This window comes from Aulonocara sp. 'chitande type north' Nkhata Bay, linkage group LG1 (assembly GCF_057382095.1).
Source record: "Aulonocara sp. 'chitande type north' Nkhata Bay isolate Kocher_YH1m ecotype deep benthic linkage group LG1, A_spYH_male_GT1.1, whole genome shotgun sequence".
Classification (NCBI taxonomy): domain Eukaryota; kingdom Metazoa; phylum Chordata; class Actinopteri; order Cichliformes; family Cichlidae; genus Aulonocara; species Aulonocara sp. 'chitande type north' Nkhata Bay.
The window spans coordinates 40,394,394-40,417,853 of NC_141344.1; the positions used below are offsets into that span (position 1 = coordinate 40,394,394).

The window sequence follows — 23,460 nt, forward strand, 5'->3', positions numbered from 1 at the left end:
TGGAAAGCCTGACTATTAAGATTTCACAAGCATTTTTGCAAGGGGGAGCTTAATAACTAGAGTTAGACTCTAATTGACTGAGCAGACTGAAGAGTGAAAGACTAATAAAAACAAAAAGTAACACTGATAACAGGGATTACTAAATAAAACAGGAAAAGAAAACAACATACCTACCCAACGCCTCCTGCTTACCTCTGTTCTCTTTACCTGTAACAGACTTTTACTTTGTAAAATCTATATACGCTACTGCTTATTGAAAACAGAACAGAAATATGAGATTAAAAATAGCAAGTACTGAAACTGCAGGAAGAGAGAATTCAAAATCTGGGTAGAACAATTATATCCCACAACTGATGCTGTAATTTCCTAACATTTATTATTTATTACCAGTCTACCAACCCACCACATGTCACCCTGGCCCCAGCAGGTTATAGGTGACGTGGTGAATGTTGAAGGTAAGGATGTAGCTACAGCTTAATGAACAGTTCTTACTTTAACTACACCATCTACAGTAACCATAACTACAGTTTGCTTTGTGCCTTCACATAATATTTACACATATTTTTCTCCTTTCCTTTGAAACTGCTTGATACCTCTTGTTCTATTATTACCTGCATTTCATTGTAAGGAGGAAGATTACACGCGTTATAGAGAAGTCTCTTGAGTAACACTTGAAGTGTTGCTAAAACAGTCCACTCATAAACGTGAAACAGGACCACTGTGTATTTGTTTTCATATGTCACATGTGTGATTCAACAAATTCGACGTTAGCGTCTCCGTTTTTACTGCTTCACCATTTTAATCATGTTAATCTTACCAAACACAAACACATCGTTCAGATCCTGTAACTGTTTCTCTGAATACACGTTTTATCGATATATAACGACGACATTTGTTTCCAACTATACGAATTTTGTGAGACTTTTCTGCCCGACTTCGTGATCTGTGCAGAGCGCTGCAGCCACAGACACGGGGACACGGACACGGGGACACGGACACGGGGACAGGGCATGACGAGGAGGAAGTCCACGAGCACAGAGTTACGTATGTTTTAAAAACATTTTCTACACATTATCGTTGTGTAGCGTCTGTCTGGCACGACACGCTGCAGTTCCTGTGATCTGTTTTTCCAGATGACATCGGAAACTGGTTATTTTCGGGGACAGGCTTACTTCAAAATCTTTTCCCTTTATTATTTGTAGATGGTTTTTTAAAATTGGGCCATGTTGTTTAAGTAAAGCACTTTTTACGTGTTATTTAATTATCATTTCAGGACAGACAGAAATAACATCAAACTGGGGACTGCGGCAGTAATGGATCTATTCAAGCAACAGAAAGTGGAAGATTTCTATGAAATTGGTGAAGAGCTTGGCAGGTACAGACGCGCACGGCTTTTGCATCTGCTTTAAATGTAGTTTAATGAGTAACAGCGGCTAGTTTAATGTAAATCAGAATGCAGATAGTGAGACGGATGGATTGACTACAAACTCAACCACCAACCAGAACACCAACTACTTCAACGTGTATTCCTGTGTTCATTTAACTGCTCATCACTGGTAATCCTGGTGTAGGAAATATAAGGCATGTTTGCAGAGTAGACACCTACACAAAATACACTGGGATCTTTTTCAAACTTGACTTACATTTACTCTTCCACAGAGTTATTTCTGAGCTCTAACGGTATGGAAATGACACTGGGTCATTAACTGCACCAGTGAAAAGTCTTTTATTTGTCTTTGGCTGCACACAGCTTCCTTTTTAGCTGATGATTGCTGACACACACTCTCTAAATATCAGGTGGTTTCTATTTCTGAGAGAAGTGAGAAACAAAGTTGCATGTTTGGCTTTGCTTGTGTTGCTGTGTGTTGTGTGAGAGAGACAAATGTCATGCACATCAAACTGCTTTTTAAAGGACTTGTTTATATTTAGCAGAGGTTATATTTGCTCTTAGCCTGGCTGCAGGAAGTGGAGTGTCAGCTTACAAACCATTGAAGTGAACCAGGAAAAAATAGATGCATCTGCATGGTCATATAAGTGAATTTGAATGTTAAATACTGTACATGACCTGTGGTGTAACTGTGCAGTTTGTTGTTGTTGTTGTTTGTGTTGTCATTTTCAATATAGATAAGGAAATTTGTGGGGTGCATTCTAGTTAGTAAAGTGTCAAACAGTCAAACTAATAACTAAATTACTCATTGGTCTATTTTAAAATAACTCTAATTTTCCACAGTCAATAAAACGACCTACAAATGTTGTAGTTTGCTTAAACTTTGCAGTGCGCCAGACTTTGCCAAATATTTATGACAGTTATGTGCAGTCAATAGGACTGCACCCTTGTTTCCATCTAACCTGCAGATATGTTCATGGTTCTGTGTGGTAGTTAGGAAGTGATTTTTTCAATGATCTTCATTTGATTGTGTGATTTCCTCTCTGTGTTTGAGTGGGCAGTTTGCCATTGTGAAGCAATGTCGAGAGAAAACTACAGGTTTGGAATTTGCTGCTAAGTTTATCAAAAAGCGGCAGAGCATGGCCAGCTCTCGTGGAGTCCGGCGAGACGAAATAGAGCGAGAGGTAAACATCCTCCAGCAGATTCAGCACCCCAACATCGTCATGCTGCACGACGTCTATGAGAACCGCACTGATGTGGTGCTTATCCTGGAGCTGTGAGTAGCTGATTATAACTACTATAATTACTCAAAGATTATTGAGTAATCCCAATTAGCTTCTCTAAAATACAGTACAGTGGAAAATCTTCATGTATATTCTATATTTTGCCAGGCAGATGGGAAATGGGTGCACAAATCATTGAAATGTGCAAATATGCATGAAAATACAGGCATGCATAATATAGCAAACTCTGAGTTGGTGGTAACAAGTGTGAAAGTCAATATGTGAAATGAGTTTTCATGAACAGAATAGGAAGGTCATTTCAACACTATTTATTGGATATTGGCTTTGGTTTGTTCTGTCCTCTGTCAAGATCATCCCGCAGTGCTTCAGTAATGTTAAGGTACCGTGTCTGCAGAGCCCATTTCTTATGAGGCTGCAGAAGGATCAACTGAAGGATCATAAGACAGTTTTTTGCTGGATTTTTCTGAAGGACGTAACTTTCAGATACGGCTCGTCTGCTGTATATAGTTTTTTAAGCCCAATATTTCTTCTTTTCTGCTCTACTTGTCCAATTTTCTCAAAGTGTTGTGAAAAAGCATTTGACACCTTCTTGATTTCATTTTATCGTGTCTGCTAAAGTTCCATGTTTTAGATCAATATTAGACAAGGATAACTGGAGTCAATGTAAAACAGTTTCTAAATTGTGTTTTCATTTATTAATGGAAAATAACTACCATTACCTAAGTACCTACCTAAAACTTGGTTGATTGTATTAATTTTGTCCCACTCTTGGGAACATGCAAGTCCAGACTTTAACTAACATCCACAAACGGACAATCAGACGTTCTCCTTCAGGATTTTTTGGTATAGAGTAGAATTCATGGCTCCATTACTGATAACAGGTTGTCTGGATCCTGAAGCATCGAAGCAGCCCCGGTACATCACACTACCACCACCACGTTTGCTGATACCCTTATATGACTTGCTGTTTTAGTTTTATGTGAGATGTAACAGGATGCAAACCTTACAAAAAGTAAAACATCTGTCTTTTTAGTCCATAGAACATGTTCCTCCTAAGTTTTTAGGGTCATCAAGATGTTTCTTGGCAAATGAGATGAGCCTTTGTGCTCTTTTTTGTCAGTAATGGTTTTCACCTTGGAAATCTACCTTTTTTCCCCATTTCTTGTTACTGAATCATGAACACTGATCATAGGTGAGGCGAGTAAGTCCTGCTGTTCTTTAGATGTGGTTGTGATGTTGAAACATGTCCTTATAATATATGTTGCCTAGAGGGGACTACTGAAATTAAATTGGTACTGTATAAGTGAAAGCAAGGCTATCAAAATAAAACAGGAAGTAACACACACTGAGACCCAGACTAAAACACGTGAACTTGATAAAGGGGCTGGAGAAAGACAGGGAGACATGACTGACTGGGAAGAAAAAAGGATGAAACACAGAGAGACTATTGACAGGAAGAGAAACTCAGGGACCAGAACTGGAGACATTAACTAGCCATGGCAGGGAAACCAGGAACCTGCAGAGACAGGACATGGAGAAACCAGACAGACACAGGGACATGACCGGGGAGAAAAAAGGCTACAAAACATGGAGAAAAAAAAATCTTTAAAAAGAAATCATTTGCTATATGAAGCTATACACCATATTATATATTTTAGATATTAAGTATATACACTAGATTGCCAAAAGTATTCACTCACCCATCCATGTAATTGAATTCCGGTGTTTCTGTCACTTCCGGGGCCACAGATGCACAGAATCAAGCACCTCAGAATGCAGACTGCTTCTATAGAGAACAAGTCGCTCTCAGGAGCTCAGTGAGTTCCAGCGTCCGACTGTGATAGCATTGCTCTTGCCCAGTCATAACATTTTCTGGCTACCAAATATTCACAATTTTAAATGTGTGGGAAAAGTTTGGAGATGGTCCTTTCTGTTCTAATATGACCTGACAGAAGAGCGGCGACTGCAAGACAGGCCTACTCGTCCAGCATCAGTGGACGGATAGGCCTGCTCACTGAATGTGTGAAAGGTTGTCGGACAGTATGTTCCTGAAGCTATTCAGTGGGAAATGAAGGAGAAACGTATAAAAAGAGATAAACCGGCATTTTTTACAGTGATTTTTTAACCCTTTCAGAGTCTCTGGTGGTGAGCTGTTTGATTTCCTGGCCCAGAAGGAGTCTCTGAGTGAGGAGGAGGCTACTCAGTTCATCAAGCAAATCCTTGAGGGGGTGAACTACCTTCACGCCAGAAAGATAGCCCACTTTGATCTTAAGGTTTGTCCAAACAAGATATATCACAGTCTCTTTTTTCACCACAGATAAGATGTTTGTGGTGGTGGGGTGTGGTTTGAGACTCAGCTGCCAGGGAGCAGCGGTGCAGTGGGTTCAGGGGGCAGTGCCAGGGGAGGCTTTCTGGCACAGTTGTCAAGGGTAATCGTATTAGATGTCTCCTATATGTAGTGATCCAAACCACCCAATAACCGCCAAAGGCCTCTATACTACTTGTACAAGCTTTCAGACCCAGAGCTCTTACAGGAACGAGCCCAAAATAAACAGGACAAAGGGATCAATATCAGCCAGGCGCTGTGTGACTCTTCTATTACTCCCATTTTCAGCATTTTGGCTAACTCCCTCTGAACAATTTGCCTTTTATGTTCAGGAACCCTGTAGGGCCGTGAACGCACCGTCACGCCAGGCTGCGTTTCAAAACGATGCTCAATGAGAGACGTTCTGCCAGGCAGGGGGGGAACACATCCGCAAAGCGCTGTTGCCCGCTCTCTGGGCGTGTCAGATGGTCATCACAATGGAGGGAGGTGGGAATGATGGACTTTTGCTCTCAGGTCCAACACGTACTGAATCTCATTCTTTGCAGGGCTCGGACCTACGGAGCCCCGCAGGGGACATGGGAGAAAAAAAAAAATTAGGGAGAAAAAAAAAATTAGGGAGAAAAAAAAATTAGGGAGAAAAAAAAATTAAGGCAGACTTTTGCAAGATCTCGCAAAACAAACTCGAGATCTCGCAAAAGTTGAATTCCAACAATGGCGGCAGCTACTTAGTTGTAATATTACTCTTTCTGGGTCACAAAATACACTTTTAAGATATTTTGAGGCGTGAATGTAGTTGTGTAAACGTCAGATACCTGCTCGGTTTACAAGACATCACATATTTGCAAAAGTGCTCCGATGTTTTTGGAGATCTGACACCCACTAGCTCGAAGCTAACGGGAGGTCGAGACCTACTACAGCCGGGAGGAACACTGCTTTCCCGGCACATCGTGCCTCGACCTCCCGGTCGGCTTCGAGCTGGCGGCCTCCGAAGAATGCGCCTAAAACTTTTGCGAGATCCCGAGTTTGTTTTGCGAGATCTCGCAAAAGTCCGTATGAATTTTTTTTTTCTCCCTAATTTTTTTTTTCTCCCTAATTTTTTTTTCTCCCATGTCCCCTGCGGGGCTCCGTACGGACCTTCCTCCCAGCTTTCTTTAATCAGGTCGAGCACCCCATGTGGCTTCTGGCGGAACAGCAGCTCAAAGGGAGAAAATCCTGTGGAGGCCTGGTGGACCTCGGCAACTGCAAATAACTGAGGGTCTAACCAGCGATCCCAATTGCATTCATCTTCGTGAATGAACTTACAAATCATGGACTTCAAAGTCTTATTCAGCCACTCCATCAGCCCGTCAGTCTGAGGGTGGTAGACGCTGATCCGAACAGATTTAATGCCCAACAATTTGGACAGTTCCCGCAGTGTGCGAGACATGAATGACGTGCCCTGCTCAGTCAATATTTTTTTCAGGATACTGACTCGGGAGATGACCTGAAACAGTGCCTGTGCCCCACGCTTTGTAGAGATGTCACGCAGTGGCACTGCTTCCGGGTATCCCATTGCATAATCCACCAGAACTAATACAAAGCGATAGCCACGTGCACTCTGGTGAAATGGCCCGATGAGAACCATGCCAATGCGCTCAAACAGAACCTCCACTAGTGGGAGTGGGCGCAAAGGCGCTTTTTGAATGGCTGGCTGGTTAACAAGCTGGCATTCTGGGCAGGATGCGCACCAGCGGTGAACATCCACCCAGATGCCCGACCAATAAAACCAGGCCATTATTTGCTCCAGAGTTTTGTCACATCCCATATGCCCTGCCATGGGGTTATAATGAGCCGCCTGGAAAATCATTTCCCAGCGGCCTTGTGGCACCAACAACTGGCTGTGTGTCTCCTCCGTGCGAGTGTCACGACTCACTCAATATAACCTGTCTTTTAATAACACGAACATGAAGTGCGGGTAGGTCCGCACGGCTTCAGGGTGCACCACGTGACCATCAATCTCAATCACTTGGTCAAAGGCTGAGCGCAGAGTGTCATCAAGAGAATGCTCCAGTGGGAAATCTCCTGTGGGGGTAATTTCCAGGTGGCGGGGGGTGGCGCGTCCTCCCTTGCTTTTGCGGCCAGGTGATCCTCCACCAGTGTGACCGCCACGTCCACGTCCACTTAGCTGTCTCGCCGGCAGCGGATGATCCTCCCCAGTCAGCCTGCAGGCGCGGAACCGCCGGCGATGATCTTCTTGGGTGAGGCCCATCTGCTCAAACACGGCCTGGCTCATGTCAGCGACGCAGCTCTGTGAGGTCGGTAGTAGGCTCAGGGCTGCCGTTTGCAACTCCTCCGACAGTATTGGAATCAGGGGGTCTACTGTGCTTGTGGCCACTGGCACGCCTCCGCTGTTGCATGGAATGCCTCCAAAAAAACCTGAGGATCATCACCGTCCCCCATCCTTTGCATCACTACTGACAGAGGCAGAGGCTTCGACGGTGCAGGAGCCCCAACTAGCTGCTCAAGGACCCTGGTCTGCTGGTCTGAGTGCTCCTGCAGCTTAATCAGACGCTCCTGCTGGGCCACCGCCTGATCTTGACACATCGTTGCCAATTCAACCAGCATCTGTGCCAACAACTGTGCAGGCTGGGTAGGTAGCGCATCGTGCGGGTCAGACATCCCACTCCTGGGTTTCGGTACCACTTGTAAAAGTACACGACGCACACGATGATCGTGCTCACTATAATTGCGTTTTATTGAAAGTTGTGAAGTCAGGGAACACAGTCGTTCCAGTCCAGCTCTCTCCGTCCCCGCTCAACTTTGCCTTCACTATATAGAGAAACAGAAAGAGACACTGTCATCAGTCAGTCACCACCACCTGTGGCTCACCTGCCTCCCGGTACCACCCCCTCGAGCTCACTGCACCACTCCTCCCCTGCAGCTGAGCCAGGGACAACACCTCCGAAACATATGTCATTGCTGTAGATCCTAGTGGTCTGGATCAATGTTCGCTCCTGGCATAGAGCTTGAAGTTATCCATGTGGTTAACATTAGCTCCATTCTGCAGTCTGTATCCATTGCCATTTTTGCTAACGATCTGGCTGAGGGGTTTAGGCCTATGCAGAACAGCCAGGGAGATACTGCATCTCCTTGGTCAATCCCACACTTGATGGCGACTTGTGAGAGTTGACTTCTAGTGTGTTGCATTGGGTTCATGATGAAGGCTCTTAGGGTTCTGTTGAATTACAGGCTTTCTTGTTGTCAATCCAGGTGTTTCACTGGTTTGTCAGTTTGGTCTTATAGTCTCAAGTCTTCCAGTAGTTAATGTTGTACCCATTCCTTCCTGCTCATGTATTGATCAATGTGCCATCTTAGCTGCTGTGATAACTGACAGGAGCTTCCATGTTGTGCTGAGGCAGGTTATTGGCCAGTAGTTTCATGGATCGAGTCCCTTCTGAGGGGTCATGATGAACAAAGCCAACTTACAAAAACAGTTGCCTCAAGGTGTTTTATATTGTAAGGTAAATAATACAAAGAAAACGGAAAAACCCCAACAATCATATGACCCCTTATGAGCAAGCGCTTTGGCGACAGTGAGAAGGAAAAACTCAATTTTAACAGGAAGAAACCTCCGGCAGAACCAGGCTCAGGGAGGGGCGGGGCCATCTGCCGCAACCAGTTGGGGTGAGGGGATCAAGACAGGGCAAAGTGTGGATGAGAACCATTGCATTTAAAAATAATTAAATGCAAAGTGGAACCACGCAACGTGGTGTATAAACAGATAATGAGTGAAAAAGTATGTTTGAAGAAGAAACACTCAATGCATCATGGGAATCCCCAGCAGTCTAGACCTATTGCATCATAGCTAAGGGAGGGATTCAGAAAGGTCACATGGTCCAGCGTTAATTATATGCTGTACCAAAAAGGAAAGTGTTAAGCCTAATCTTAAATGTGGAATGGGTGTCTGTCTCCCAAATCCAAACTGGAAGCTGGTTCCACAGTTGAGGGGCCCGAAAGCTGAAGGCTCTGCCTCCCATTCTACTTTTAACTAGACTAGAATCCAAAAGTAGGCCCAGAGTCTGAGAGCAAATTGCTCTAATGGGGTGACTAGATCATTAAGATAAGATGAGGCCTGATTTTTTGTATGTGGAAAATGACTCCAAGATTCCTCAGTATTGCTGGAAGCTGAAGTAATGCCATCCAGATGCCATATTTCTTAGATATTTAGTGCAACAACCTCAGTTTTATCTGAATTTAGAAGCAGAAAATTCGAGGTCATTCAGGACGTTGTGTCTTTAAGACATTCCTGCAGTTACAAAGCTGCTTTTGTATTTCTAAACAGAATCTAACAATCTAAGTCAACAAAACAATCAATTTTTTAAACTCTGTATCTTATCTTATCTTAAAACTGTATTGGTGATGCAGCGTTTCAGACACGTACCTGGTGCTCTCCTGGAAGAAGCATCGCTCCGTACGGTTTGAACTAGGATGGGTGTGGGATAAGTTAGAGACCAAAGTAAAGAAAACAGAGAACAACTGAAGAAGTGAAAAGAATAAAGAGTGTGAAACAGTTAACACATTTCTTTGCTTCAAACATCAGTATGTGTTATTTCAAACACTGTAAAAGAAAAAAAGAATAAGACCAGGTGTGTCCAAAATGATTGACTGGTCTTCATATGTAGCAACACATCTGAATGTGCTAAGTGAAAAAAACAAAACATTGTAACAACATTTTTCTGACATTTAGAAACAATCACTTATCTGACAATGTATCCCATGTACTAATCAATAAAATGATTTATTTCACTCGTAGTTGAAAACTTGTTCGTAGACCAAAATGCCACTGAGCATATAGTAAATAAAGTAAATTCATGAATTAAGCTGTGCATAGAAACATGATGGGTCCATTTTTCACTGCTTTCCACAAATGATTTTTCCCTTTTTTAATTTTTCTTCCCTTTTTGTATCAAAAAATCAACTCACATGTTTTAGAACCTCCTAATGTGAAGTGTTCAAAGTTGCTTAGTACATGTTCTTGTCTTCTGCAGCCTGAAAACATAATGCTTTTGGATAAGAACACACCCTTGCCAAGAATAAAACTGATTGATTTTGGTCTTGCCCATAAGATTGAAGCTGGAGTTGAGTTCAAGAACATCTTTGGAACTCCTGAGTTTGTAGGTAAGATTATTATTTATAAACTGGGGTAGCAAAGAGCTCATATTCCTTCACTGTTGGTAAATGGACTGGTTCTTATATAGTGCTTTTCTGCTCTACCTGGGGACTCCTATTGCTTTGTACAACACCTCATTCACACCAGAACTTTTTTCTTTTTCGATTAGTAGATGTCCGAGCTCTATCTCCGGAGCTACAGTCACCCAATCTTTTTCATTCCATTTTTAAAATCTTTACATCACTTGCCAATCTGTCTAAGATTTAATTTTTGAAGTCTTCTCAGGAAATTAAACTGATTCTGATTCTGACCTCTCAGCAGTCAATAACTACATCCCAAAACTCTGGAAAAGGCAGCCTGAAGATTTAGGGGATGTCGATCTAGCCACTTAATCACAACTCTCAGCTTTGCTTAAACGATCAGAAAATAATCTGGACAAAGACGAAGGTAAACAAAAATAATCAAAAAATATCCACAAAATAATAGAAATAAGAAAAGCTAGAAAGAAAAGCATTGTTTACTGCCAGCAGTTCTACAATGCAATGGACATTTTAAAGGAGTTTGGTCCCAGTTATCCAGTTAGCAATCTGGTTTTGAACTGTCATGTCTTTAAAAATAGAAACGCATTAAAGGGTTTGCAATATTAGATCTAAATACAAGGAAATGTTTACCTTTCTGTTTTATGTGCATATTTATTTATTTTTGTATTGGTTGCCTGTAAAGCTCCAGAGATTGTCAACTATGAGCCCCTTGGATTGGAAGCAGACATGTGGAGCATTGGTGTCATCACTTACATCCTGCAAGTTAACCTCGCCCAATATTAATGTGGCATCTCCTACAATATCATATACATAGTAATGCAGCAGTATAATAAACTGCACTTTTTTATTGTTTTCTTCCAGGCTGAGTGGTGCCTCTCCTTTCCTGGGGGACACAAAACAGGACACACTGGGGAACATTTCAGCCATAAATTATGAGTTTGATGAAGAGTTCTTCTGTCACACCAGTAAGCTGGCCAAGAACTTCATCAGCCAGCTACTCGAGAAGGATAAGAAGTAAGAGCTCAGGGATAGCTTAGTGAAGGATACTTGTGCCACAGCAGGAGAGTAAAACGCACATTAATTCTGGAGAGCTCATTATAGTCACATCACCACTTTTACATAATGAAAGTTAGCAAGATTTTTTTTTGTCTCACAGGAAAAGATTAACAATTCAAGATGCCCTCAATCACCCATGGATCAAGGTAATGCTTCTGTTGAAGCCATCTCAGTTCGCAGAGCAATGCATGGCTATCAGAGAGCTTTATAGAGAAATGATGCCTCAGAAACCACTTAGGGCTCTTCGCTTTTTAAAAACTTCACTGATATAAATTCAGAAATTTACAGAGAAACAGGAGACTCGAGCATGAAAAACTGAAATCTCTCATTTAGGAAAATATTCAGACTTAACGTAGAGTTGCTCTGAAATGACCTGATCAAGGAGACTTTACGCAATTCACACTGCACATCAGGACAAAAACTGAATCGTGAAGTCCAAGAGCTCTTTGTAGATAAAACAAAACATTGTGACTACGTCCACACCAGCCCGGATAAATTTGAAAACTGCGTTTTCTTCTGAAAACTATCCACACTAGCGTTTTCAGTTGTTTTCACAGAGTTGTGCATCCACTAGTGATGTGTCAGTCACGAACAAAATGGCTCTTAGAGCCGGATCTTTGACGTGAACGACGCTTTGCGCTGAGCAGAGGGGGGAGGGGCGGTAGTTACACTGGCAGTAGCACAGGAACAGAGCGAATCAACCACGAATGTGGTTGTTGATCAATGGTCATGAGAATTTGCATAATTAAGATTAAGGAACTGACCTCCCAGCCCATTGTTCCCTCACTGGGCTGGTTTCAGTCATTGTGCAAATGTCCTGTTTATAAGATTGAAACCTGCAGTCAGCTGAGACTGAAGACGTCACCTGGATGAGTGACGAAACGTTTCTCCCACAAAACGCTGCGTCCAGATGAACAGAATCAACTTTTGGAGATAAGAGATTCTCAGAAACTAAAGAAATCATAAAACCCAAAATCAACAACAAAATTCCTTCCCCAAAACGCCGGGTCCAAACCCCAGGGATCCTAACAAGGATTCACAAGCAGCCACGGAAATCCTGAACAGGGACGAGGAAAACCAAGTCACTGTCCAACAGGAACGGTTATTGAAAGTTTCCATGAAAAGCTATTAATTTTTGTTTTATCTACTTAGTGTCCTCTCTCTGGGAATAATTAGGTAACAGGATTCATCCGTCCACGAAACTGTCAGTTCTCCAGTTATTTTTAAGCCTCTGAAATTTTTAAAGAAATATTTTTATTGTAAAGAATCAAAATTACCCCCCCAAAAAAAAAACAAAAACAAACTGTAATTGTCCCACATTTGCAGACCTAATTGTTTGTTCCCAGTCCTTTCAGCGCCTGCTGCAGTTATCTCCTGCAGTTTTCTTAAAAACCTGAGCATGCTATCCTTTCTTTTCACATTTTTATTATGCTATCTCTCAAACTTTTGATGTTGACTTAATGTTTAATTCTTTGAATAAAAAACATGTTGACAGTGTTTTTGAAAGGTTCTTTATAAATAAAGTCACTACTATTTATAATAATAATAACTTGGATTTGTAGAGCACCTTTCAAGAATCCCAAGATTCTTCTTTAAAACAGTTAATCTCTCTCTGTGTTTGAAATTGTTTAGTCCAATGAGAACAAGGAAGAGAATAAAGCCAGGGGGCCAAAGAAAAGTGAGCGGCGCCAGTTGAAGACCAAGCGCCTGAGGGAGTACACTATCAAGTCCCACTCAAGCATGCCACCCAACAACACCTACGTGAACTTTGAGCGCTTTGCCCAGGTTGTGGAGGACATTGACCAGATGGAGAGCTCGTTCATTAGCCTGGCCGCAGCCCACGACTCTCTGCAGGAAAATATAGACGCCATGGTCTCTATTTATAATGAAAAGGAAGCCTGCTACAAGGAGGAGAATGAAGCCATGCGCCACGAGCTCTCGCAAATCCGCTACGAGTTCCGTAAGGTGGAGGCCTTGAAGAGGAGCCTGCAGGATGACATCCAAGCCTTCAGCTGCAGCCTCGGTGCCATCAGCAACCGCTTCCAGGAGAGACAGAGCCGGTTTGATGCCCTGGCCCTGGAACTAAGCAACGAGGTGAAGTGGGTGCAGGATGTCATGGGGTCATTTCATACAGATGAAGGTAGAAGATACCCCAACTGCAGCTTCTCCTCAGCTTTCAACAACGTGAATGAAACTCTGAAAGAGCTTTTAAACCGTTCCTGTGAAGGAGAACTGCTCTCTGGGATCAACTTGGACTTTAGTGAAACTGGACAACAAAAATGATTTAAAATACTAAATCACATAGAAAACATTTAAAAGCAGCTAGCAGGAGTGTGCTGCAGCATGCCCAAATATTTGTTACACAAAGCTATACACTGTTTGTTTTATACGTAAATAACAGATTGCATACTTCCATACTGAAACTTTTTTTCATATGAACAAAATCTTCTGTTCTAAAATACTATTAAATGTTAAGCAAAGACTTCGCTGTAACAATCAACATTCATTTATTGTGTTCTATGTTGGAGAGATTTTAAAAAAAAAAGCCTTTTCTACTTATTTCTCATTAAGTCTAAAAGAAAGATTTACTAATTTGCTATTCTGCATTAATACACTGCCTGGCCAAAAAAAGTCACCACCAAATTAAAAGGTCACACACTCTAATATTTTGTTGGTCGCCCTTCAGCTTTGGCGCATTCACTGTGGCATTGTTTAGTAAGCTTCTGCAATGTCAGAGGATTTATTTCCATCCAGTGTTGCATTCATTCACCAAGATCTTGAATTGATGATGGTGGAGTCTGCCCACTGTGTAAAGTGTCTGTGAAGGTTCTCAGTCATCCAGGTCATCGTAGTCAAAGGAGCTTGCAAAGAAAAGCGTCTGGACTTCTTTAAGTTGCTTGAAGACGTTTCACCTCTCATCCGAGAAGCTTCTTCAGTTCTAAGGTCAAATGGTGGAGAGTCCCAGATATAAACCTAGTGGGAGTGACCCCCCACAGAGGGACAAAAGGACCCCCTGATGATCCTCTAATCACCTGAGCCAAGGTGGGAAACTGGGTGTGGGTCCCAATCAGCCAGAGTTTCGGGTGTGTTCATTGTGAAACCTGGCCCCACCTTATCATGTGAATTCCTGAGGTCAGATGGCCCAGGATGTGAGTGGGCGTTAAGGCGTCTGGGGAGGGATCTCAAAACTGGATTATAGATGGCAGAGAGTTGGTGTCGTAAGCCCCGCCTCTGTTCAAAGATGGTCGCTCACAGTGGACATAGATGGCTTCTTTCACTCCTCTTTCAAACCATCTGTCCTCTCTGTCCAAAATGTGAACATTGGCATCCTCGAAAGAGTGACCTTTGACCTTTAGATGCAGATGGACTGCTGAGTCTTGTCCTGTGGAGGTGGCTCTTCTGTGTTGTGCCATGCGCTTGTGAAGTGGCTGTTTGGTCTCTCCAATGTAGAGGTCTGGGACTGGGACTCTCTGGGACTATCTGGGACTCTCCACCATTTGACCTTAGAACTGAAGAAGCTTCTCGGATGAGAGATGAAACGTCTTCAAGTAACTTAAAGAAGTCCAGACGCTTTTCTTTGCAAGCTCCTTTGACCACTGTGCAAAGCCTTCTCCAGCACACCCCAAAGATCCTCAATGGGGTTAAAGTCTGGACTCTGTGGTGGCCAGTCCATGTGTGAAAATGATGTCTCATGCTCCCAGAACCACTAATTCATCATTTAAGCCCGATGAATCCTGGCACTGTCATCTTGGAATAGGCCCATGCATCAGGGGAGAAAAAACCCATTCATGGAATAACCTGGTCATTCAGTATAGTCGGGTAGATTCAAAGATTCAAAGGCGTTTCTCTGTGCAATGAAATCCTTTCTTTGCTGTCCACCCACAGATGCCGATTAATATATACAATAGAAACAGAACGTATAAAATACAAATAGTACAAATAAATAAATGAAGACAGGAAAGGAGACAAAATATGGAGGTGTGAAACAGAGATGTGTGCAAAGAGCTATAGCTTAATATGCAGGATGACCTGATGTGCACACTTCAGAAGTGTGCACAGTCCGTGTTGGGGGTGTGTGGGGTCTTTGAGGATGGAGGCAGCTCTCCTCTGGACTCTGTGATGGTAGCTGCTCTGCAGAGAGGGCAGCGGAGTCCTGATGATCTTCTCCGCAGTTGTTATCACTCTCTGCAGGCGTTTGCGGTCCATAGCAGCTGGTCAGCTGACCTCATTCTTGGAGCACATGCTGTTGCTGAACCTAGACCTGACCAACTGCAGCAACCCCAGATCATAGCACTGCCCCCACAGGCTTGTACAGTAGGCACTAGGCATGATGGGTGCATCACTTCATCTGCCTCTCTTCCTACCCTGATGCACCCATCACTCTGGAACAGGGTAAATCTGGACTCATCAGACCACATGACCTTCTTCCAGTGCTCCAGAGTCCAATCTTTATGCTCCCTAGTAAACTGAAGCTTCACTGATTAGTGGTTTTCTTACGGCTAAACAGCTGTTCAGTCCCACTCCTTCATATTGTGTGTGTGGAAATGCTCTTACTTTCACTATTAAACATAGCCCTGAGTCCTACTGTTGTTTTTCTTCAATTTGATTTCACCAAACATTTAAGTGATTGCCGATCATGATCATTCAGGATTTTGTTCTGGCCACATTTCTTCCGCCAAGACGATGAGTCCCCACTATCCTTCCACTTTTTAATAATGCATTGGACAGTTCTTAACCTTAGACGTTTTCTCTGCTTGATGGATCCCAATGATTTGACCCTTCTCAAACACACTAACATCTTTTCCAGGACCACGTGATGTGTCTCGCGACATGGTTGTTTATGAAATGAGAAGCAACTCATTTCACCAGCTGGGGTTAAATAACTTGTTGCCAGCTGAAAGGTAATTGCCAATGCAGTAATTGACCAACAGGTGGCGACTTTTATTTGGCCAGGCAGTGTATAATGTTCAGGGTCATTTTTAAACGCATCGGGTCCCTCGAAATGCTCTTTGTTTCCATAAAGGTCCCAAAGAGATCTGTTCCCAAATTAGTACAGAATGTCAGTACTTGATCTGTCTTAAAATGTGATGTGATGTCTGAGAGCAGCTCTCTGTGCAGTCTGATCTCTCTCCATGCTGACCAACACTACGTGGTCGGATCAAAAGCAGCATGTATTCCTATATTCTGACAGTAATCATCTGCAGTGAGAAGCACACATATTAGCAGTGTGCTAATAAAATAAAAAATGAAAAGTTATAATAGCTCATTTTTCCAAAGTTACTTTGAATTTACTCATTTTGTGAGACAAAATTTATATTTCTCTTTCATTCAGCTTGCAGCTTTTATTCCACGCACAGTCCACATTATGATTTGAAAGCTTTTTTACCATCCTTTAACTCTGGTATCACTTTTAGAAGAGATTTTGTTGTTAATTATGTTGTTTTACAGAGAAACACGAATGTAATGCAACGAGTATACTCAACACATTACTTTTTTTTAATCCTATAGGATAAGGAAATTCTCCTGGGAGTGATTAACCCTTGTATGGTGTTCGGGTCTGTGAGACCCGTGTTCAGTTTTTTTCAAAAGAAAAATTAAACAATTAATTATTTTTTCACGTGTAAATGTGTTGTGTCTTTCCACTCACTCCACTTGATTATAACTGATTTATTTATAACATTTTATATAAAAGAAAAACGAGAAGCACATTAATTCATAAATGTGATCTAACAAAGGTAAAGGGAAAAAATTAACCATGTTTGCTGTTCATATGTCTTGTAATTGGGATGAAGTAAACATCTGTTGAGTAATTTAACATAAAATTGTTTGATAGTGTTAATTTGGAAAGCCAAAACTCTAGCGGGTCCACCAGACCCATGAACACTGGCTGAGTAACAAAAATACGAACACCACACAAGGGTTAAGTAACACACTCCAAATACTCCAGACTGAAAAAGTCATTTGGATGAGTCACATCTTCTATGACAGATGTGTGAAAAGCAGAAAGCAACAGAGACTAAACTGACAAATCCAAAACTGGGAAGAAACTAGAAACATGAGATGTGGTAAAGGCAATACATCAGAGATGGGCAACTCGAGGCCTCAAGGGCCGGTGTCCTGCGGGTTTTAGATCTCACCCTGGGTCAACACACCTGAATCAAATGATTAGTTCATTACCAGGCCTCTGGAGAACTACAAGATATGTTGAGGAGGTAATTTAGCCATTTGAATCAGCTGTGTTAGATCAAGGACATCTAAAACCTGCTGGACGCTGGCCCTTGCGGCCTGGAGTTGCCCACACCTGCAGTAGATGATACGCAGACAATCAGGCAGCAAACAGAGGAAGACAAAGGGCTTAAATACACAGAGGGATAACGAGGGAATGAGACACAGGACGAGAGGAAACAGGCAGAGAGACATGGACTGACACTGGAACAATGAGAAGCACAGATATGAACACATAACTAGATCAGATGTGACACAAGGAACACAGAGGAAGCACAGTGACGGAAACCAAGAGACCAAATACTATAAATATCAATGAAATCAAAGACTACTAACTCAAAATCCCAAAACGTTGGGTCAAAGACCCAGGACCGTGACAGGCGAAACGCTCCTGCCACTGAAAACGCTACGTCCAGATGAGCAGAATCACCTTTTTGGATTTCCTCACCTGGATCGTTGAGTTTTTGACTTTTAAGAAAAGTACGTTTTGTATAATATGTGTAGTACATTAACTTTTTTGAGTAATGAGCCAACACTGCTCACAACAAAGAGTGGTAATAGCGCCAACATGTACAAACATCTGCACAAACAGCATGCAGTTCATTTGCAGGACTGTAGTGTCTTTGAAATGCTGCTTTGTGACGGTGGTGAGTCTCAAACTGGAGACAGTGAGACATAAGTCATAATAATGGAATTGCATAATCCTGAAGTATCATCATTGTATAAGTATAAAATGATAAAATTCCACTCTTGCGTGTGTTGGTGGGTTGTTTTTTTTTGCAGAGGTGGGCGTTACCACAGGTGCCCCCCCTTGGGCTTCACACACTTGTGAGTGATTGCACACCTCTCTCTGTTAACCTTGTCAGAAGCCCCTACTTAAGAAAGTGGCTGAACTTCAGTCTTTGTTGGATTATTGAACTACTACAGTCAGTGTTCAACACCACGTTTCTCCACTATAGTTGTCTTATTCTACCTTATCCCTTTAACCCCTAACCTCATTTACGCTTTAAACCAGGGTTTGACAAGAACGCTGCAGGACACCAGCCCTTGAGGCCTGGAGTTGCCCTAACCCGTCACTGGCGACGGTTTAGCGTTTAAAGGTTTATCCTGTTGAGAAAAGCTAACCTTTGTCTTCTTGTGTGCACATTCCTGTGGCAAGATTCCTCCGTGGTTAGCGGTGAGTTAATCAGTGTTTCTGGATCTGAATTGTTGTTTTAGTCCAAGTTGAAAATAAATTCATGTAATTTTATAGACGAGTCCTGCGACTGACTCCTGTTTGCTGAGCGGACTAAGGGCCTAGAAGCCAGTACATGGCAGTGGACCCAAGCGCAAATACCAAACAGAAGACATCAATGGAATATATGAGTTTTATTGCAAACACAAGAATAACAATGACGAGGGGGCGAAGGATGGGACGTGAGCACGAGGCAGAGAATCACTGACATGAGGCTCTGCAACAGAGGGATAGTGTAGTTAGATATGGGGATGATGAGCGAGAACCAGAAAGAGAGACTTGATGGCTTACTAGCAGGTGGAGGTTGTTAAGCATAGAGGGGAGGCAGCTGAGGGAGCGTCCGACAGGTGAGTGACAAAATGCGATTCCAACTTTAAGTTCCAGACGATCCAGAGAAGACAGCAGACAGGAGGAGCAGGTGAAGGAGGTAATTAATTGCGTGCCAAGGGTGAGTCTGTGGAGAAGTTTGGAAAATCTTGCCAAGAAAACCAGTGTTCAGGTAATTGACTGCAGGTAAGCAAAGTGAAGACTGGACGAGGAGAACAGGAGGTAGCTGACAGACTAGCAAAGAACTGATGGCAGCTCTGGTCTTTAAGTACAGGCTCACTGGAGCCATCGATGGAGGGCAGACCCAGGCAAGCACCAGCAAACAGGAAAAACCTGAGCCTGTATGACGCACACTCTAGATGCAAGAAGCCCAGCTAAACGGACATAAGATAAGATAAGTCTTTATTGATCCCACAACGGGGAAATCTTTGCGTCACCTCAGCTCAGGTACAGATATATGAAGGAAATACAAAAATACAAATAAGTACAATCAATGAAAAAAAGTAAGATAATACACTATATACACAATGGTAGCATACACAGTATGTGATTATGGATATAGTTGGAAATATGGAAGACATAAACTATATAGCTTGGAAGGTCCATTATGCATGAAGTGGTGACCGTGGATGTTCACAGTGTCCAGTGACTCATGACATCATGATTGAGGAGTTATAAAGTCTAACTGCTGTTGGGATGAATGATCTGCGAAAGCGCTCCTTCCTGCAGCGAGGGTGTTTCAGTCTCTGACTAAAGGAGCTGCTCAGCCCACTCACATACTCATGCAGTGGGTGATGTGGGTTGTTCATGATGGATGTCAGCTTTACTAACATCCTCCCCTCACCAACCACCTCCACAGACTCCAGGGGACATCCCAGCACGGAGCTAGACCTCCGCACCAGTTTGTCAATCCTGCTCCTGTCCCTGTCCGTGCAGCCACTCCCCGAGCAGGCCACTGCATAGAAAAGGGCAGATGCTACCACAGTGTCATAGAATAACAGAGTCCCTGCAGACTCCGAAGGACCTCAGTCTCCTCAGCAGGTGGAGTCGACTCTGGCCCTTCTTATACAGGACGTCTGTATTTGTAGTCCAGTCCAGTTTATTGTTGAGGTGAACACCCAGGTACTTATAAGAGTCCACTATCTCAATGTCTTTCCCTTGGATGTTCACTGGTGTTGTAGGGGGTGACTTCCTCCTGAAGTCTATGATCATCTCCTTTGTCTTGCCAGCGTTGATTTGGAGTACGTTGGTCTCACACCAGCCAACAAAGTCACTGATGACCCCCCTGTATTCCTGATCATTCCCGTCTGATACGCATCCAATGATGGCTGTATCATCTGAGAACTTCTGTGGATGGCAATCGTCCAAATTATAACAGAAGTCTGAAGTGTAAAGGCTGAACAGGAAAGGTGAGAGAACCGTGCCCTGTGGTGCCCCCGTGCTGCAGATTACCACCTCGGACACACAGTCATGGAGCCTCACATACTGTGGTCTGTTGGTAAGGTAGTCGATGGTCCATGCAGGCAGCTGTTTGCCTTCTCCGGCTCCCTCCAGCTTCCCTCTCAGTAGTGCGGGTTGGATGGTGTTGAAAGCACTGGAGAAGTCAAAAAACATGATCCTCACAGTGCTCCCCGCCTGCTCTAAGTGAGAGAGGGATCGGTGTACCAGGTAGATGACAGCGTCATCCACCCCAATTCCAGAACGGTAGGCGAACTGCAGGGGGTCCAACACTGAGCCCACCAGTGGCCGAAGGTGGTGCAGGATGAGCCTTTCCATGGTCTTCATCAGATGAGAAGTCAAGGCAACAGGCTTGAATAAAGTTTCTCTCTCTCCCCCTGTCCCCCATATCCAGCATGTAAACAAAAAATAGAGCAAAAACACCTTTAAGCCATTTATTGTAGACATGCTCTGGATGGGAGCAGTGTTTTTGAGGTAGATTATCTGAGTTTGTGTTGAAGCTTAGTTCTATTTTGTGTGCCATTTTGGCCTCGGCACAGCATGACAATTTAACAATTTGCTGAATAATATATACAACAGTGGTTTTTAAAGAAACGTTGTTTCTGTGGCTGCTTGGGGAAGTAAATGCCTGCCCCGAGTTTTATACCAGCCCCTGGATGGAAAACAGCCTCCTGCTAATGTAAGAAAGGCTTCCGAAAAGGGAGAAACAGCTCTTAATTTATGCCCTAGTTTAGGTTGTATGTATACCTTTTCTTGTCAATACTGTACTTGTGATTTATTTATTTATTTTGCATTTACAAAAAATAATTTGTTTAAAAATATTATTTTAATATGGCAACAAAATGGTTGGTTTTGTTTTTAAACAGATTTTTAAATGAGCAGTTCATTTTCAAAGACGATTTTCTTTTTTGAACATGAATCATTGTAATCCTACGGAGCCCCGCAGGGGACATGGGAGAAAAAAAAAAAATTAAGACGGACTTTTGCGAGATCTCGCAAAACAAACTCGAGATCTCGCAAAAGTTTTAGGCGCATTCTTCGGAGGCCGCCAGCTCGAAGCCGACCGGGAGGTCGAGGCACGATGTGCCGGGAAAGCGGTGTTCCTCCCGGCTGTAGTAGGTCTCGACCTCCCGTTAGCTTCGAGCTAGTGGGTGTCAGATCTCCAAAAACGTCGGAGCACTTTTGCAAATATGTGATGTCTTGTAAACAGAGCAGGTATCTGACGTTTACACAACTACATTCATGCCTCAAAATATCTCAAAAGTGTATTTTGTGACCCAGAAAGAGTAATATTACAACTAAGTAGCTGCCACCATTGTTGGAATTCAACTTTTGCGAGATCTCGCAAAAGTCCGTCTTAATTTTTTTTTCTCCCATGTCCCTTGCGGGGCTCCGTATAATTCATAAGACCAAAGTGTCCTAGCAAATTAATCGATGGAATCATTGACAGAATACAGAAAAAATTGAATACAGCTCTAATTTTATGGTAATTGTTTAACTGCAGTACATAGTTATTCTAAAAGCAGAGTCTAAATTTTGTTTCAATTTAAAGTCCATTGCAAATATGTGGTCTGGTTTCCTGTGTTCGCTGACGTCTTCCTTCTTCGTCAGGATTAAGTGTCATGATTCAGTCGCTCCCAGTGGATTCCTAGAAATTAAACTGTGCAACCCAGCTCACACAGACCAATATTATCACAAATTATACCTTGACTGTGATATTTAGAGTGCTGTTTATGATCACCTGGTGAATAATTTGAAATGTAATTTCAGAGCTGGGTTGTCATTCACTGTGCTTTCATTACCTTGAGCATCACTTTTCACGGTATATAAAGTCTTTGTCATTTCATCCAAATGATTATATAATGATATGATAAGCATATGACAGAGGTCGTGTAGAAGTGGCAAAATCATTGAAACTGGAAAAGAGTAAACCTCTTTTATTCTTAAATCCCTCACAAGTGAGTCTCCAATTATGAGGTTTTTCAGAGATGCTCGATGATGAAGGATGTGTTGAGTTACCTGAAGAAGGTCCCAATCCCTGAGATGAATGTGATGGACCTACTCACCTTCGGATGATTCGTAGAGCAGGTGGAAGAAGCCAGGAACCCGAGTTCACAGCTGAGTAATGGTGAGGAAGAGCATAGACGGTCTGTCGCAAGTGGAGGGAATGCCTGCTCATCCAAGATGTTGAAAACAAGCTTTGTGGCAAAGCTCCAAGTGAACACAGAGCATTTATGTACAGTGAAAAAGTGAAACGGGGTTAAATTAGGTTGGAACAGTTGGAAGGTCCAGTAAATTTGATAAAAGTACTGTAACACAGAGCAAACAGCAGGCAGGCAAAGTAAAAAATTAACTGCTGGAAAGATGAACATTATCAGGTAAAGAGCCTGATGTTTTTCTCAGCAGCTGACGGGAAGCAAATCAGAGCTAAACTTAGAGAGAATGTTGGACTTTCAAAGGGCAAAGACCACTTCAAGTAAATGCCCAGTTTTCTCTGTAAATATTTGATGTGGAAGTGGGTAACACCAAACTGTTAGGGTCTAGTCAGAGCCATTTCAAGGAAGCAACACTGCATGAAAAAATGTACATTTTCCATTATTTTCATCTGAAAAAGGGCTTGTTAAACTACTAGAAAAACAAATTGTTCAAGCCGAGGATCTAATGACATAACATTGTTGTCCAAATGTATTACATGTAACTGTCAAGGCGGACGGAACGGACTCAGGCACAAACGCAGGCTTTTCAGGGTCAAAGGTTTATTTACAGTCACCAATGTGCACGATATATATGAAGTGCAGGCAGGGGAATCCACATACGCCATGTTCCTCAAACTCCACAATCATCTGCCGTTCGCTCACTCTCTTCTTCTCCAAAACCAAACAAAAAACAAGCTCCAGTGATCCAAATGAATTGCCCAACACACACACACACACACACACACACACACACGTCCCTGAACAGGGTCCCAAAACATAGTTCAGGAGGCCGGCCCGGAGGCTGACAATTCAGGAGT

General features: G+C 42.8%; 1 protein-coding gene across 3 annotated transcripts; it reads left to right on the top strand.

Annotated features, from left to right (window-relative positions):
• Positions 1-761: 761 nt before the first annotated feature.
• dapk2a (death-associated protein kinase 2a) lies at positions 762-14,064 on the top strand. Of its 3 annotated transcripts, XM_086296037.1 has the most exons (9): positions 762-1,044; positions 1,274-1,375; positions 2,442-2,663; positions 4,766-4,904; positions 9,985-10,114; positions 10,830-10,905; positions 11,009-11,161; positions 11,304-11,349; positions 12,836-14,064. In XM_086296037.1, exons 2-9 carry the CDS (start codon positions 1,314-1,316, stop codon positions 13,484-13,486), a joined length of 1,479 nt encoding a protein of 492 aa, XP_086152163.1. In that variant the 5' UTR covers positions 762-1,044; positions 1,274-1,313; the 3' UTR covers positions 13,487-14,064. The 3 variants fall into 3 exon arrangements, with proteins under 3 accessions (XP_086152163.1, XP_086152172.1, XP_086152180.1); XM_086296046.1 differs by having other exon boundaries at positions 762-1,375; XM_086296054.1 differs by having other exon boundaries at positions 763-1,375; positions 2,449-2,663.
• The last annotated feature ends 9,396 nt before the right edge of the window (positions 14,065-23,460 follow it).